The sequence below is a fragment of the Chrysochloris asiatica genome, unplaced genomic scaffold (genome assembly GCF_000296735.1).
Source record: "Chrysochloris asiatica unplaced genomic scaffold, ChrAsi1.0 scaffold00316, whole genome shotgun sequence".
NCBI lineage: Eukaryota > Metazoa > Chordata > Mammalia > Afrosoricida > Chrysochloridae > Chrysochloris > Chrysochloris asiatica.
The window spans coordinates 1,143,786-1,156,678 of NW_006408834.1; the positions used below are offsets into that span (position 1 = coordinate 1,143,786).

The following is a 12,893-nucleotide window of genomic DNA, read 5'->3' on the forward strand; positions in this document are numbered from 1 at the left end:
AAAAGCTCCTTTTCTGTTTATAATCCCCATTCTTAGGTTTCCTTTATTGTGCGCTATAGAATTTTTCCTTTCTTAACCCTATGCATCATTTATATGGTTCTTGTTTTGGTACAATTCCCCATAATATTCCAGAATGTACTGTTTTGTAAGTAGACTGAATTTTTTTTTTTTTTTTTTGCTTCTTCACATCCAGTGCGGAGTTGTAATTGGAGACAGATATCCACCCACAAAGGCTCCAGATGTTAAAACGTTTCCCAACATCGACTTAATACAGTGACGGCAACACCTCCCTCCCGCCCCTCCCAGTAGGGTTGGGATTGTACTGTATTCCCTACTGGTTTACCCTTCCCCCCTGTAAAGGGTAACATTTTCCCTGGGTGCAGAGGCTCCTCATAGTCTCCAAGACTGAAGGACCTGGAAAAACAAAATCAATTTTACATATTAACAGTTGTTTATCTTTCTGTCACTGAAATACAAAATTCATCAAGTACTAATGCTTTATTGTTGTGTCCAGTCGATTCTGACTCATAGTGACCCTGAATCATACACCTATAAAGAAAATGAGAAATTACGACAATTTGCCTAAGATTATGCTAGTCAATTCTTATAAGGCTGTGAATTATCACCTGCATCAGAGAGCAGAGAGGTATACAGATACAATGTGCCCTAAAGGACTCTATCAGCCTGATTGACTCTTCATCACCCTTTGTGCCCTGTGGGTTCCACAGGAACAACTTATTAACATTTGTACATACAAGGCATCTTATTTCCTTCAAACCTAAACAGTCATTTCTTTAGGACAATCATTTCTTTGGTTGAGAATTCAAACATCGTTTTTTCCAGCATTCCCAATAAACTAATTCATCAAATAACAGGAACTTTAGCTACTTTTGTTTCTCTGTTTTCAACTAGAAGGCACCAAAGCGGCTAATTACCAACTAGGGTAACTAATTCAGGAGATCTCAAAAGAAATGCTTAACAATGCCTATCTCACTCAACACCTGTCTTCCTCAATGCTGCTAAATTAACAGCTCTTCTGACTTTACTTTTAACTTGGGCATTTCTACACTCTTGAGGTAACTTGATTTTCCTGATAATCAATTAACAGTTTTATTGATGATGAGGACAACAGGACATAAGGGCAGATTACTGAGAAATGCTACACTAGTACCTGACAAGGAACTTTCATAACAAAACTCTACTACCCACTCATGCCAAACTTCAGATATTGATGAAATTTTGTTCATGTGACTTTAGGGGTAACTAAGTTTATCTTTAAGAGAAGTAATGTTGTTAAGTGTTGTTAAGTCAGTTCTGACACATAGCAACCACTGTATAGGTAGGGTTTACAAAGAGCAGCTGGTGAACATGAACCACCGACCTTGAGGTTCAAACTGACTTCGCAGCTGAATGCATTACTTTAGAGAAGTGTAAGCACACACTTTTCTCCTTCCTCTGAAAAAGGGCTCAAACAGATTGGAACAAAAGCTATGCATCCACTTTTATCTCTAATCTAAATATGGAGAATTATTTCATACTTCACGTTAGAATAGTGATCACCATGGTTGATTCACAACTAGTGATCATCAGGAAGTAGTCTCTAATCTGAGTGAGTGTGGCCCTCTGTTGTTGAACCTTTCAGCTCTGTGAAATCTAAAGTCATTTTTACCCATTATATTCTCACGATTTAACATACTGTTAAGTGCAACTGATTCGGTTCTGAGCCATAGCTACCCTGTAGTGTTTTTGAGGACCGGCTGGTGAGCTTGAACCACTGACCTTGTGGTTCAAACCGACTTTGCAGTCCAGTGCAGTAACCCGCAGCACTGCCACACCACGATTTAACATAAGGGGAATTAATCAAGCAATTTTCCAGTGCTAAAGTCACAAAGTTCTGATAGCATAGTGGTTACGAATTGGGCTGCTCTCGCAAGGTCAGCAGTTTGAAAGTTTGAAACTACCAGCTGTTCCGCAGGACAAAGATGAGGCTTTCTGCTCCCACAGAGATTTACAGCCTCAGGTAGGTACCCTGTACAGGGTCGCTATGAGTCAGAACTGACTCCATAGCACATAACAACCACCAAACAGCTCTGAAGACTCAAGGCCAAAGTGGGAAACATACACAAAGGGCTGGACATGCCAGAGGCTGGAGTCAATTTCTATTTCTTTCTAAATAAGAGCTTAAATGTTAAAATCTTTCAAGGTTTAAAAATTAGCTTAGAGTAGCAAGTATGCAAAGCAAGCCAGCAAACAAACTCCAATTCAATATAAGGGTAATTCAATTTCTGTACACCCTTCATAAACACATACTGAGTACACCTCATTGCTTCTTTGGCCACGTATTTTTCAATTAATGTTCATAACCTAAACAAGGGTATCAAAACACAGTTCACTGTATCTGGCAACCTGCTGTTAATATTTTCTCAATGAACTTACTGTGTCCAAAGCAGTATACTAATATGGTGCTGTAGGGTAAGCACCAGACTGGTAAATGAAAGGTCAACAGTTTGAACTTACCACAGCTGCTCTTGGAAACCTTATACAGGGTCAGTATGAGTTGGAACCTACTCAGTGGGACACAACAACAACAAGGCAATATAAGTCCTGGCACTGCATCATATATTCAATTCTCACAATGATGTTAGGAGGGTACCTGAAGTTAAGACGTCAGAATTGTTAGCCTCACTTAACAAGGAAAGAAAAATGCAGGGAAAAAGATGCCAAGTGGACTTACCCACGTTAAAACAGAGTCTTCCATTATTCACTCAAAAATAAAGTTCTGGGCACATTTTAAGTGATCAATCATTAGTAGTTTTTGAAGAATTAATATTAAATGTTTGTATCTACCGAGGCAAAACCCAGTTTTAATTCTATTTAGTTTTTTCCCCCTAAAGCTCAGAGCGAAGGAAGTCCTTAGTGTACCAGAGACTACAAATTCATGAGCCACTTTTACCCCCACATCTGAATGCTGGTGTTCTCACTTAGCAAGTGCAAATGTTGACAATCCAACTAGAGTATTACCAATTGGATTTCTCTTTTCCTAGGATTTACAAATGGAGTCATTCATTTTATTTTGCTTGCTAGTCCTTTGCAAAAGTTCTCTAATCTTAATCTTAAAATCGAATGCAGCACAACATGAAACTGTTTAACTGCTGGGTTCAGCCTTTGTAGAAAATAAATAGCTTTTACACTATCTAGTAGTTTTCAGATTGCGGCCAAAGCTAAATTTCTCCATCCTGAAAAATTTCCAAACTTCTTGTAACTTACCCCTAATTGTGGGACTGCAGCTTAAATGTATAGGATTAAACACCATAAAAAGCTGCAAGACGCTCTTTTAAAGGAAGAGGAAACTGGTCAGAGAAACGCCTCCAATTTTCATCCCCAACTTGATTTTTAAATCCATGAAGGATCTGCAAAGAGTAAAAACCCGTTAAAATTCATCAAAAACAAAACCGAAAACTTTTTTCATTTTAAAGCAGCTAATTCTCAAATGTTGATGAATTCTACACCACTGCCTCTCTTGACTGAAGGCACCGCCTAGCATATACATATACAAGGACACACAGCCAGTCAGCAAGCACACTTAACTTTGCTTTGAGAACTTTAGGAAATAAAAGATGTACTTATAAAAATTTCTGACATGATACCAATGAAAAACACATCCAAAATGTACAAAATTCATCCAAGGGATAAATTTACTTTTGTTATTGCAAAGATTTTTCAAATGGGAAATACACAAGTTTTGGACTCATTAATGCATTGCATTAATTTTAATAGTAAGTCAATGTGTATTTTGTTATGCAGACTTTGGACTGGATCACCAACAGAACAATGAATTACACAGATAGTTAGGCTCAGTCCCTGGGGAGTCACAAAGGTCTCCTTTGTTGAACAGTTTTAATGTATATTCCAAATCTTAAGTTAACTTTCTTGGAAAATACAAGCTATTTTATCTGAGGGAGCTTCCAAACGTTCATGGAAAAATGGAATTTTAATGAAACAACATGAATTAATGGTAGGGCTTGGGAAAGTATTTTCAAAGTGTAGGCTCCACCGCTCCATCTTAAGAAAATACCAGACCAATTTTCCCCCCAAAACAAAAGCAAAATAGTATGCTAATACTGATTTGAAGAATGCTGCACATAAACAATCAATAGAAAATTAAACGTTCAAAGTACGATTTTTATCAGTCTCAAAATGATACAGTATCATTAGTTACCTTACAGAACATGTCTCTGAGATCATCTTTTGGGCTAATCCATGATGCAACAGCATCACAAAAAAATATAAAATCCTGTAACAAGAAATACATCTTTGATTAATGTATTTTCCAAATACAGCAAAAAAGATACCCATGAACCTCACAATTTATGTCATGATAGAATCTTAGCTAAAAAGTGAATCCATTTAAAGTTTATTATGTTCACAAGAAATGAAAATAATTATACAATGTTTGTCCCTATTATCTCACCACCAAGAACTTCCACTCCTTCAGTCTATATGGAAGCTTCATGAAAGAAAACTCTTGTTCAGGTACGTGTTTACCATCAGCAATGGGTTAAAAGCACCAAATTAGCACTAACTTAAAAGAACTTTCAAATTACTGAATTAAAGAAATAATTTTACAACTCTGACTGACCTAGAAGAATTTTAAAGCTAGCTTAGAATAAATTTCAAAACCAATCTTTAGATAAACTTAAATGACCAAGTTAGGAAAAAAAAAATTTATGCAGTTATACACATTCAATCCAACCCAACCCAACCAAAACATCAACAAACTCAAGACATGCATTTTTAAAAGCTATTCTGACTGTAAGCATCAAGGCGACAACAAGTATAAAGGGAGCTTCAAATAGCTTGTGAAAAACTAGAATTACAAGATACACAATTTTTCTATGAACTTTTTGAAGCTCCCCTGTATGTTTTATTTCATAAAAATATTTTTTTCTAGGCTCAATGATCTTACTGAAACAGGTCAACATAAACATTCAAGATCTGGCTAAAGTGTGATTATATTAACTACTTTAAATACTGCTAGTGAACCGACTTGACTGCACTTAACAACACCAAGTATGTATATAAAATGTTTTTATTTAAGTAAATAGAATGCCACTTGCTTTAAAGTTCATGGTTTATTCAAATTATGATGCCTCCTGTCTTTTAAATATTAAAGTCTGATGATAAAATTTGCACATGCCTAGAACATTTTTAAATAAAGAATTTTCTTTTAACTTCAATTCAAAAAAAAAAAAAAAAAATCTGTCAATAAAGGTTAAAAAAGCAGAAATGTCTAAATTTAAAGTTCAGTAGTGATTTCATTACCACATATTACTTTTACTGTTCTAAATGTTAATTTAAAAAGAAAACAGTAATAAAGACCATGGTGGGAAGATGCTCCTTTTAAAAATCTGGCATATGTCAGACATGGACAAAACACAGGTAAGATGACACAAAACTCTTAATACTGAAAAACAGAAGCTGTGTATCAGACAGGTTATCTTTCAAGTAAGAATTATTCTCAAGGTATACTTATATATTGTTCTAAAACAGTAACAAGTTTTATGATCATAAAATTCGCTGAAAGACTTTTAAATTGTAATTTGTATGTTTTCACTGTCTATCAATGATGTTCCCTGGTGGTCCAGTTCTACATTTTCATCAACTTTAATTTTTTGAGCTGAAAATCCAGTTTCTATGATGGGAAATATCAAAGTCTCAATTAAAAAATGCTCAATGTAGTTCGAGACCACCAGTTTTGTCTGTGAAAGATGAGGTTTTCTGCTTCTGTTCAGTTACAGCCTTGGAAACACTACACAGGGTCCCTATGAGTCAGAACCGAATCCCCGGCACACCACCACTGCCTAGTGTTTTACTGATTGTTGTTTGGTGCCACTGAGTTAGCTCTGACTCACAGCGACCCTGTAAGAGTGGCTGGTGCGCTGAACAACTGCCTATATGGGTAGAAGTCTGGCACTTAAACTACAGCAACACACAAGGACTCAAACTTGGCAAACTTATGTGGACGGGGCGCATGTATAAAATGAGATCTGAACATCAATGCATGAAGCTATATGGCTTAGTTTGGAGTCCTGGTGTGGCACTGCAGGATAATGCACTGGAATACATGGTCGGTTTAAACTGAAAGGTTGATGGTTCAATCTCACCAGCTACTCCTTGGAAACCCTATACAGGGTTCCTATGAGTTGGAATTGACTTGACAGCACTTACTGGCAACAATGGCTTAGTTAAAGACAAGAACCCAGGCTATTTTAAATTACTACTGTTATTTCTTTAGAAGGATTTAGAAAATAACAACAGGCATTATCATTTCAAGATATTAAAAAATACAGAATACTAGTTATAATTATGATAAATGTAACATTTTATAATTAAATCACATAATACTTCTTCCTTTAAATTTTCATTATTCAGAATATTAAAAGTTAAAAACAAACCCTTGTGAATATCTTACTTGGATTACACCACTGGGATTCACACTGATCATGGTACAAATCCCACGGAATGCTGAATCCTTTTCCTCATTGTCCCTTATGTTTCTCAAAGAAGTGCACCTAGGGAATTATAGAATCAAATTTAGTATTGAAGCAAAAACAGCAGTTTTAAGCAACAATACAAATGGACAGTATTTAATGGAATAAGCACTACAGTTATAAATAATGCTTATATTCAAAAAATTTTCAGAAAGTGTTAAGTTTCTCACACTTCCTCCATGTTAGTCCCATCCAATTTCCACATAGTGGAAACAGTGAAATTTGTATTACCCTGATAATAGATTGTAGCTATGAAAAGGACAACTGATGTGAATCTTCTATTTAAATTATATTAATGAATTGGAGCATGAGCAAATACCAAATTAATTTTTAAAACTGTATTTATATTTGTATTCCATTAAACACTACTAAAAATGAACTGGAGTTGAAAGATTATCAATTGAAATAAGCGGAACATAGAATATACTGCCACAATATAAATCATTGTTATACAACTTATGGAGTAGATGTTTAACTTTTACATCAACAAGCAAGTAAGATTTTCATACATAACAAGTTTAAACATTTATTTTTTTAAATGCAATCCAAGGTTTTCAAATTAATTCTAAAAAAGAAAGGTAATGCAAAAACCTAAGTTTTTAGAGTATTTGCATGCATCTTTATTTTTCTGGTGGATATTTAAATGCTTTTTACGTATAGTCAAGCTTTTTAACACAGCAAGCATGTGACAATCTTATCCCATGCATCAATTAGTCGTTAGCCACAACATAAAATAAATATACATGAAGATGCTACTGAAAAATCTCACAAACCTGATAGGACAAGATTAGTCACATGGTTGGCAATGATTAAGGATTGTGATTTTTGTAACCAACTGAAAATATATCTAAAAGTGAGATAGAAAGAGAAAGAAATAGTGAAGAAAAATGAATTAAAAAAAAAAAGATTGAATAATACACACCAGGGTCTTATAAACTGCTGTAGCATGGGGGCCACCTCTTGAGGACAAACGTAACCAAGACGACCAATTGTTATTGCTAAGGTAACGCAATCACGGTTATACACCACCAAACGCCAACCAAGACATGAGCAAATGAGGGGGAAGGAGAAAAAATAAAGAAAAAACAACAAATAACTCAGAAACAGAAACCAACAGAATTTGTGTATGATAATAAACATAAGATTTCACCAGTGCTGTTTATTACCACCCCCTAAAATAAGGGGCAGCAACATATATGGCATACTCTTGGAAAAAGGAAAACAAAAGGAATTAAAAAAAAAACTTTTAAAGATTGAGAGAACACCAAAAACCATGATAATTGCTTTTCTCGCCAAATTAAGTGTCAAGATACATTACTAACAAGGCGAGCGATTCAATGGATAGATTTAGAGAATCTTCAATCAAAACCAGTCAAAAATACAGAATTTAATAATGAAATCTAAGTTTTCTCCCCAAGAAATATCAGTGTGATTAATTTAAGAAGTCAATTCAAACACACTTCATTTATAATTAAAACATTTTAATTTATTTCTTAGTTTCCTACATCTTTTTTTATTGGTGATTGGCATTTGAAAATTATCTAGTAATTCAATCCAAATTTTGGAAGTTTTTTTTTTTTTTGCTGACATTTCCAAAACAAACCAGTGGATCATTTGTTGCCTGATTAAAAATCAATTGTCAAATCTTATGTGTTATGGTACCCACTGAATGAATGGACTGGAAAGTGGCTATGCTATGTCAAATCCCTTTCTAGACAGTCCTTGATAATGATGACAATTCAGGCAACAGTCCAATAATTTGAAATCGTCCTATTTCACATTAACAAAACTCTAAAGAAATTTAGATAGTCCACTATAATGAGACATGATATGTAGACTACAGAAAAGATTCTGTTTGGATATAAAAGGCACAGCACAAAATATATGATAAAATATTATACTATTTACATGCTAATATGTTTGTTTGTTTTTTTAATTTAAAGTGGGAATTAATCAAGCATGTATATAGTTACCATCAAAATTCAGGAAGTCAACTTACAAAGTGCTAAAACAAGTGCAACTCAGAGCTGCATTCTGCAATTCAAAGGTACATACATAAAAATACATTTATACACAACGGAATAAAATACAAACAGAAAACAAACCATGAGGTGCTTTAATGGTGTTCTCTCAAAAACTTACTGGTTAACCTTTCATAAAAAAAGGGCGGGGGTAAAGAAAAATGTTTAAGGATTACTTGAAGCAAACTACACAGATAATACTAAAATCCAGCAGAATCATATGAAGCAAGAAAAAGAAAACCTATGTTCAAAAGACACAAACTATGCAACAAACATTCTCATTAAACAGGCAAGTATGAACAATCCAATGAAACATGCGATAAAGCAGATGATGTCCATTTAGAAAGTTCAGTGTAGGATATACTAATTGGAAAAAGCATTCAAAAGAATTGGCCTTATGAAATTATAAGACAATGATCAATAAGTTACTAAAATCTACAGATATTCATTACCAATTATTACTGTGTTTTAATTACCAAAATTAAAACAAAACAAAACAACTCTTTTTGGTAAGAAATAAGGGAAACAATGTTATGTGTCAACTTGTGATAAAACTAATCCAGTGAATTCCCAATTCAATTATCAATTCCATTCATCAACTTGAAGGGCAATATAACTATATTACTATTTATTTAGGAAATAATTATTCTTGGAAAATACTTTTATTAAAGCCAATTGGAAAAATGAGCTATAAAATTTACCAGCTGATATCCCACAAGAAACTTTAATATACATTACACTCAACATTTATTTGCAGTTATGCATTCACATTTAAAAATAACAGTAATTTCATAATGGATATTAAGTATTTCAAAATCTGAATGTCATGTACAGGTACTGAATTCTAAAAAGTTAAAAACCTGGCAAGATTTAATAAGCATCCTGTGCATAGACTTTTATATTTTTCAGCAAGACAATGTAAATTCACTTTATAAAATAAACAGTACCCATACAGCCAAACAGCCAGATAACAGTTTTATAATTAAAAGATTTCCTTCCATACCAATAAATAAATCCATCCATAATCACACCAGGGCAAAAAAAAAACTTTCCATAATTTAAAAATATCAAATTAAAACTTTCTTTATTTAGAAATTTATATTTTAATCTTTGCCCAGAAATTTTGGAAAGAACCCCACTGAATTTGAATGAACCACGGAAATTACCTTTATAAAGAAATGAACGTATTTAATGGAAAATAAGAATGTAATCTTTTGTCATAGAATCATCAGGGAGGATGGAAAAAAGAGGACCCAATTATCCCCAAATGTGTTCCATAGTACGGAAGGTACTCTTTAGTATAAACATGCTTTATAAATGCAAAAGAAAAATAAGCCCCCAAAATATAAATTCCATTAAGCACTAATAAGGTACCTAATTTGAAGAAAATGACAGGACGAAATACACAGTAAATATGCCACACGATTAATCAACTAGCCACTAAACCTAGTTTTTGTCAAATTTTTAGATAAAAAAATACATATAAATTCATCTTTATTTATTTCCCAGCTCTTACCAGTTGGAAAGAAGTTACTTTAATCAATTAAAAGCAAAATTACATTGGATAGTAGTTAACTAGAATCCATTTTAGGGAATATTAAAATACTTGAATAACAGAGAAGTGTTTTTTGGAAAGATTCTATAAGCTGGTTTAGGAATACAGCTAAACTATATTTCACTACTGAGAATCAAAAACAATGTAAATAACAAGCTGGGTTTTCAAAGCTATAGCTTCGCTTTGGTTTCTCTTCACATCATATTTTAAAAGTAAAAGGCAACTAGTTTTCTCTTCACTGTTAACAAATCAGTCATATGGTACCTGTGTTCTCTAACAACGTCTTTGGTGTGTTGGGTCTGTTAATGATTTCTACAAGCTGGTGCAACACCATAGGGATATAAGGCTGCATCTCTATTCCTAGATCATTCCAAAAAGAGAGAGAAAAAAAGAAAAACATGTAGGTTAAAATACCACTGTAAAATATTTTGCTGTCCTTATTAACTGTGACATAAGCCATCTAAAGTTCATTTAAATTAAAAATAGGATAATTATGAAAATATCATGACACTTAAAAAATTTATACTCTTAAAGACAAAAAATATATCCTACCCATTTGAATGGAGATTTCTCCAATTGCCCATGTGGCATTGTTGCAAACTGAAATGAACTCTGGATTTAGATTGGTTCCCAGTATTGGCATGAAATCAGCTAGGGAAAAAAATAAAAGAAATTCAAGCACTATATAGTAAATTTCTTAGTAGCAGTGTACTAAAAGAGATCTACTGGGTTTAAACTGAAAACTAGGCAAGAAATGAAAGTTTCACAATTAGATAAACATTGCAGTAGAAAATACAAAGTGGTAGAAAAAAATGTTCAAAAATATTTCTTATTGGCATGGGTACCATTTGTCTGATTTAACTGATGTGACAATAGGACAATATCCGACCACTGAACTTTCATAAGAAACAAACCATGGAAACGTAAATTTTGGTATATTTTAGGTATCATTACAAAGCTTTGCTCATAATTTCTCTTTGATCAGTCAGAAAACTAAAAAAAAAAAGATGAAAAACAAAAAATAATGGAAATTTCTTTAAAGCTAGCTTGATAATTAAAAAATTAAAACATCTCGCTTTTTGGGGGGTTGGGGAGGGTAGGAGTAAGGAATGAGGGTTAAGGTTGGGATTCTGGTCAGATCTTGGCTAGACCTAGGACTGCGTCTATTGTTAGAATCACGGTTAGGACTAAGGTTAGTGTTAGTGGTGAGGGATGGGTTATCTGCGTTGAATCATGTATGTTAGTCTCAGTTTTGTCTGAAAATGACTCAATTTCCCTGTCATATTTGATGGACAGTTTTACTAGACATATGGTTGACATTTGTTTTTTCCCTTTCAGAGTTTTATATAGGTCGTTCCATTGTCTTTTGCATATCTGGTTTATGCTGATAATTAAGAATATAATCTTATTAGTAGATAATTTTTTTGTTTTGCCTGAGCCGTTCACAGGATTCTTTCCTTATTTTTGGTTTTGAAAAGTTTGATTATAAACATGCCTTGATGTTTTTAGTTTTTAGTTTAGTTTTAGTTTGGAGTTTGTTCACCTTCTTGAATGACTATCTTCTTGTCTTTCATGTTAGGGAAGTTTTCTTCTAACAATTCTCAGACAATATTCTCTATGGTGTTTTTTGGGTCTCTTTTTGTTCTGGAATTTCTTTCTTTCTGATTGTTTTTATAGAGATATTTTTTTTCAAGCTCAGCAATTCTGTTTTCCATTGATTCTGTTCTATTTCTTTACCCTTTCCTATTTCTGAAGTCTTAGTGCTAATCTTCTAGCTTTCCAATTGCTGACTGATTCTGTATGGTTCCTACTTTGTCAATTTGCTTCCTAAAATTTTCCATAGTTTTGTCTCTGTTTTCCTTGATTTTATCTGTTTCTCTCAACCTTTTCCTCAATCTGTTGAAGTTGCCTTCTTTTAAATGCCTTATTAGCTAAGTTCTGATATAATTTCTCTGTGTAGCGCAGTTCAGGCTGGGTTCTTGTGCCTCCAGAAGCAGAGGCACTATGACTGGCACTTGACAGAATGGGGTGCCACTGTATACTGGGTTGTCTGGGGATGGAGGGCTAAATGGCTGCACCCATCTTGCAGAAGGACACCAGAACAAGGGAGAAATGCACTCTTGCCTCCAACCTCGAGTCCTGTCCTGTGCACAGAGGCCGCTGCACTGACAGCTGCTCACAAAATCTCAACATGGCCAAACTGCTCCATGCCATATTATAGTCTATCTGTTTTCCATCTCTCTCAGTGCTCCTGTTCAGTGAGTTGGCATTCAATCTACCTCACATGCTCAGGGTTCCAGAATCGCCACCTGTATCTGTTTCTCTTGGTCTCCTATGTTTTAGAGTCGGCTCTATGCTTCTGCTTACTCTGCCATCTTGCCCAGGAATTCCTACATTTGGTTTTCATATTAATTTCTACCCTAGCACTCAGATTGTGGCCCCTAAATATCATTTTCCATTGAAAGGAATGAGGAATCTACCCAATGTTATTGTTGTCAGGTGCCATCGAGTCGGAACCGACTCATAGCGACCCCATGCACAGCAGAACGAAACAATATCCGATCCTGGGCCAACCTCATTACTGCCGCCACACTTGATGCCATCAATGATGTCATGCCACCTGGCTGATCCATCTCGTTAGGGGTCTTCCTCTTTTTCTCTGACCCTCCACCTTGTCCAGCATGACATCCTTCTCCAGCGACTGTTCTCTCCGGACAATGTGTCCAAAGTATGAGAGACGAAGCTTAGCCATCTTGGCCTCCAAGG

The 12,893-nt window shown here is 34.5% G+C and overlaps 1 protein-coding gene across 2 annotated transcripts in view; it reads right to left on the reverse strand.

The window, feature by feature from the left end:
• Window positions 1–162: 162 nt before the first annotated feature.
• Window positions 163–12,893, reverse strand: part of TNPO1 (transportin 1) — a 148,820-nt gene continuing 136,089 nt past the window's right edge. The window contains exons 19-25 of one of the 2 annotated variants that reach the window (XM_006875268.1): window positions 10,680–10,778; window positions 10,392–10,487; window positions 7,474–7,549; window positions 6,473–6,572; window positions 4,220–4,294; window positions 3,268–3,410; window positions 163–414 (exon numbers count right to left, since the gene is read on the reverse strand). In XM_006875268.1, coding sequence (XP_006875330.1) covers window positions 3,303–3,410; window positions 4,220–4,294; window positions 6,473–6,572; window positions 7,474–7,549; window positions 10,392–10,487; window positions 10,680–10,778 — 554 coding nt within the window. In that variant the 3' untranslated portion in view covers window positions 163–414; window positions 3,268–3,302. Of the gene's footprint in view, window positions 415–3,267; window positions 3,411–4,219; window positions 4,295–6,472; window positions 6,573–7,473; window positions 7,550–10,391; window positions 10,488–10,679; window positions 10,779–12,893 lie in introns of those variants that run through there. The other variant, XM_006875269.1, reaches the window with a different exon arrangement.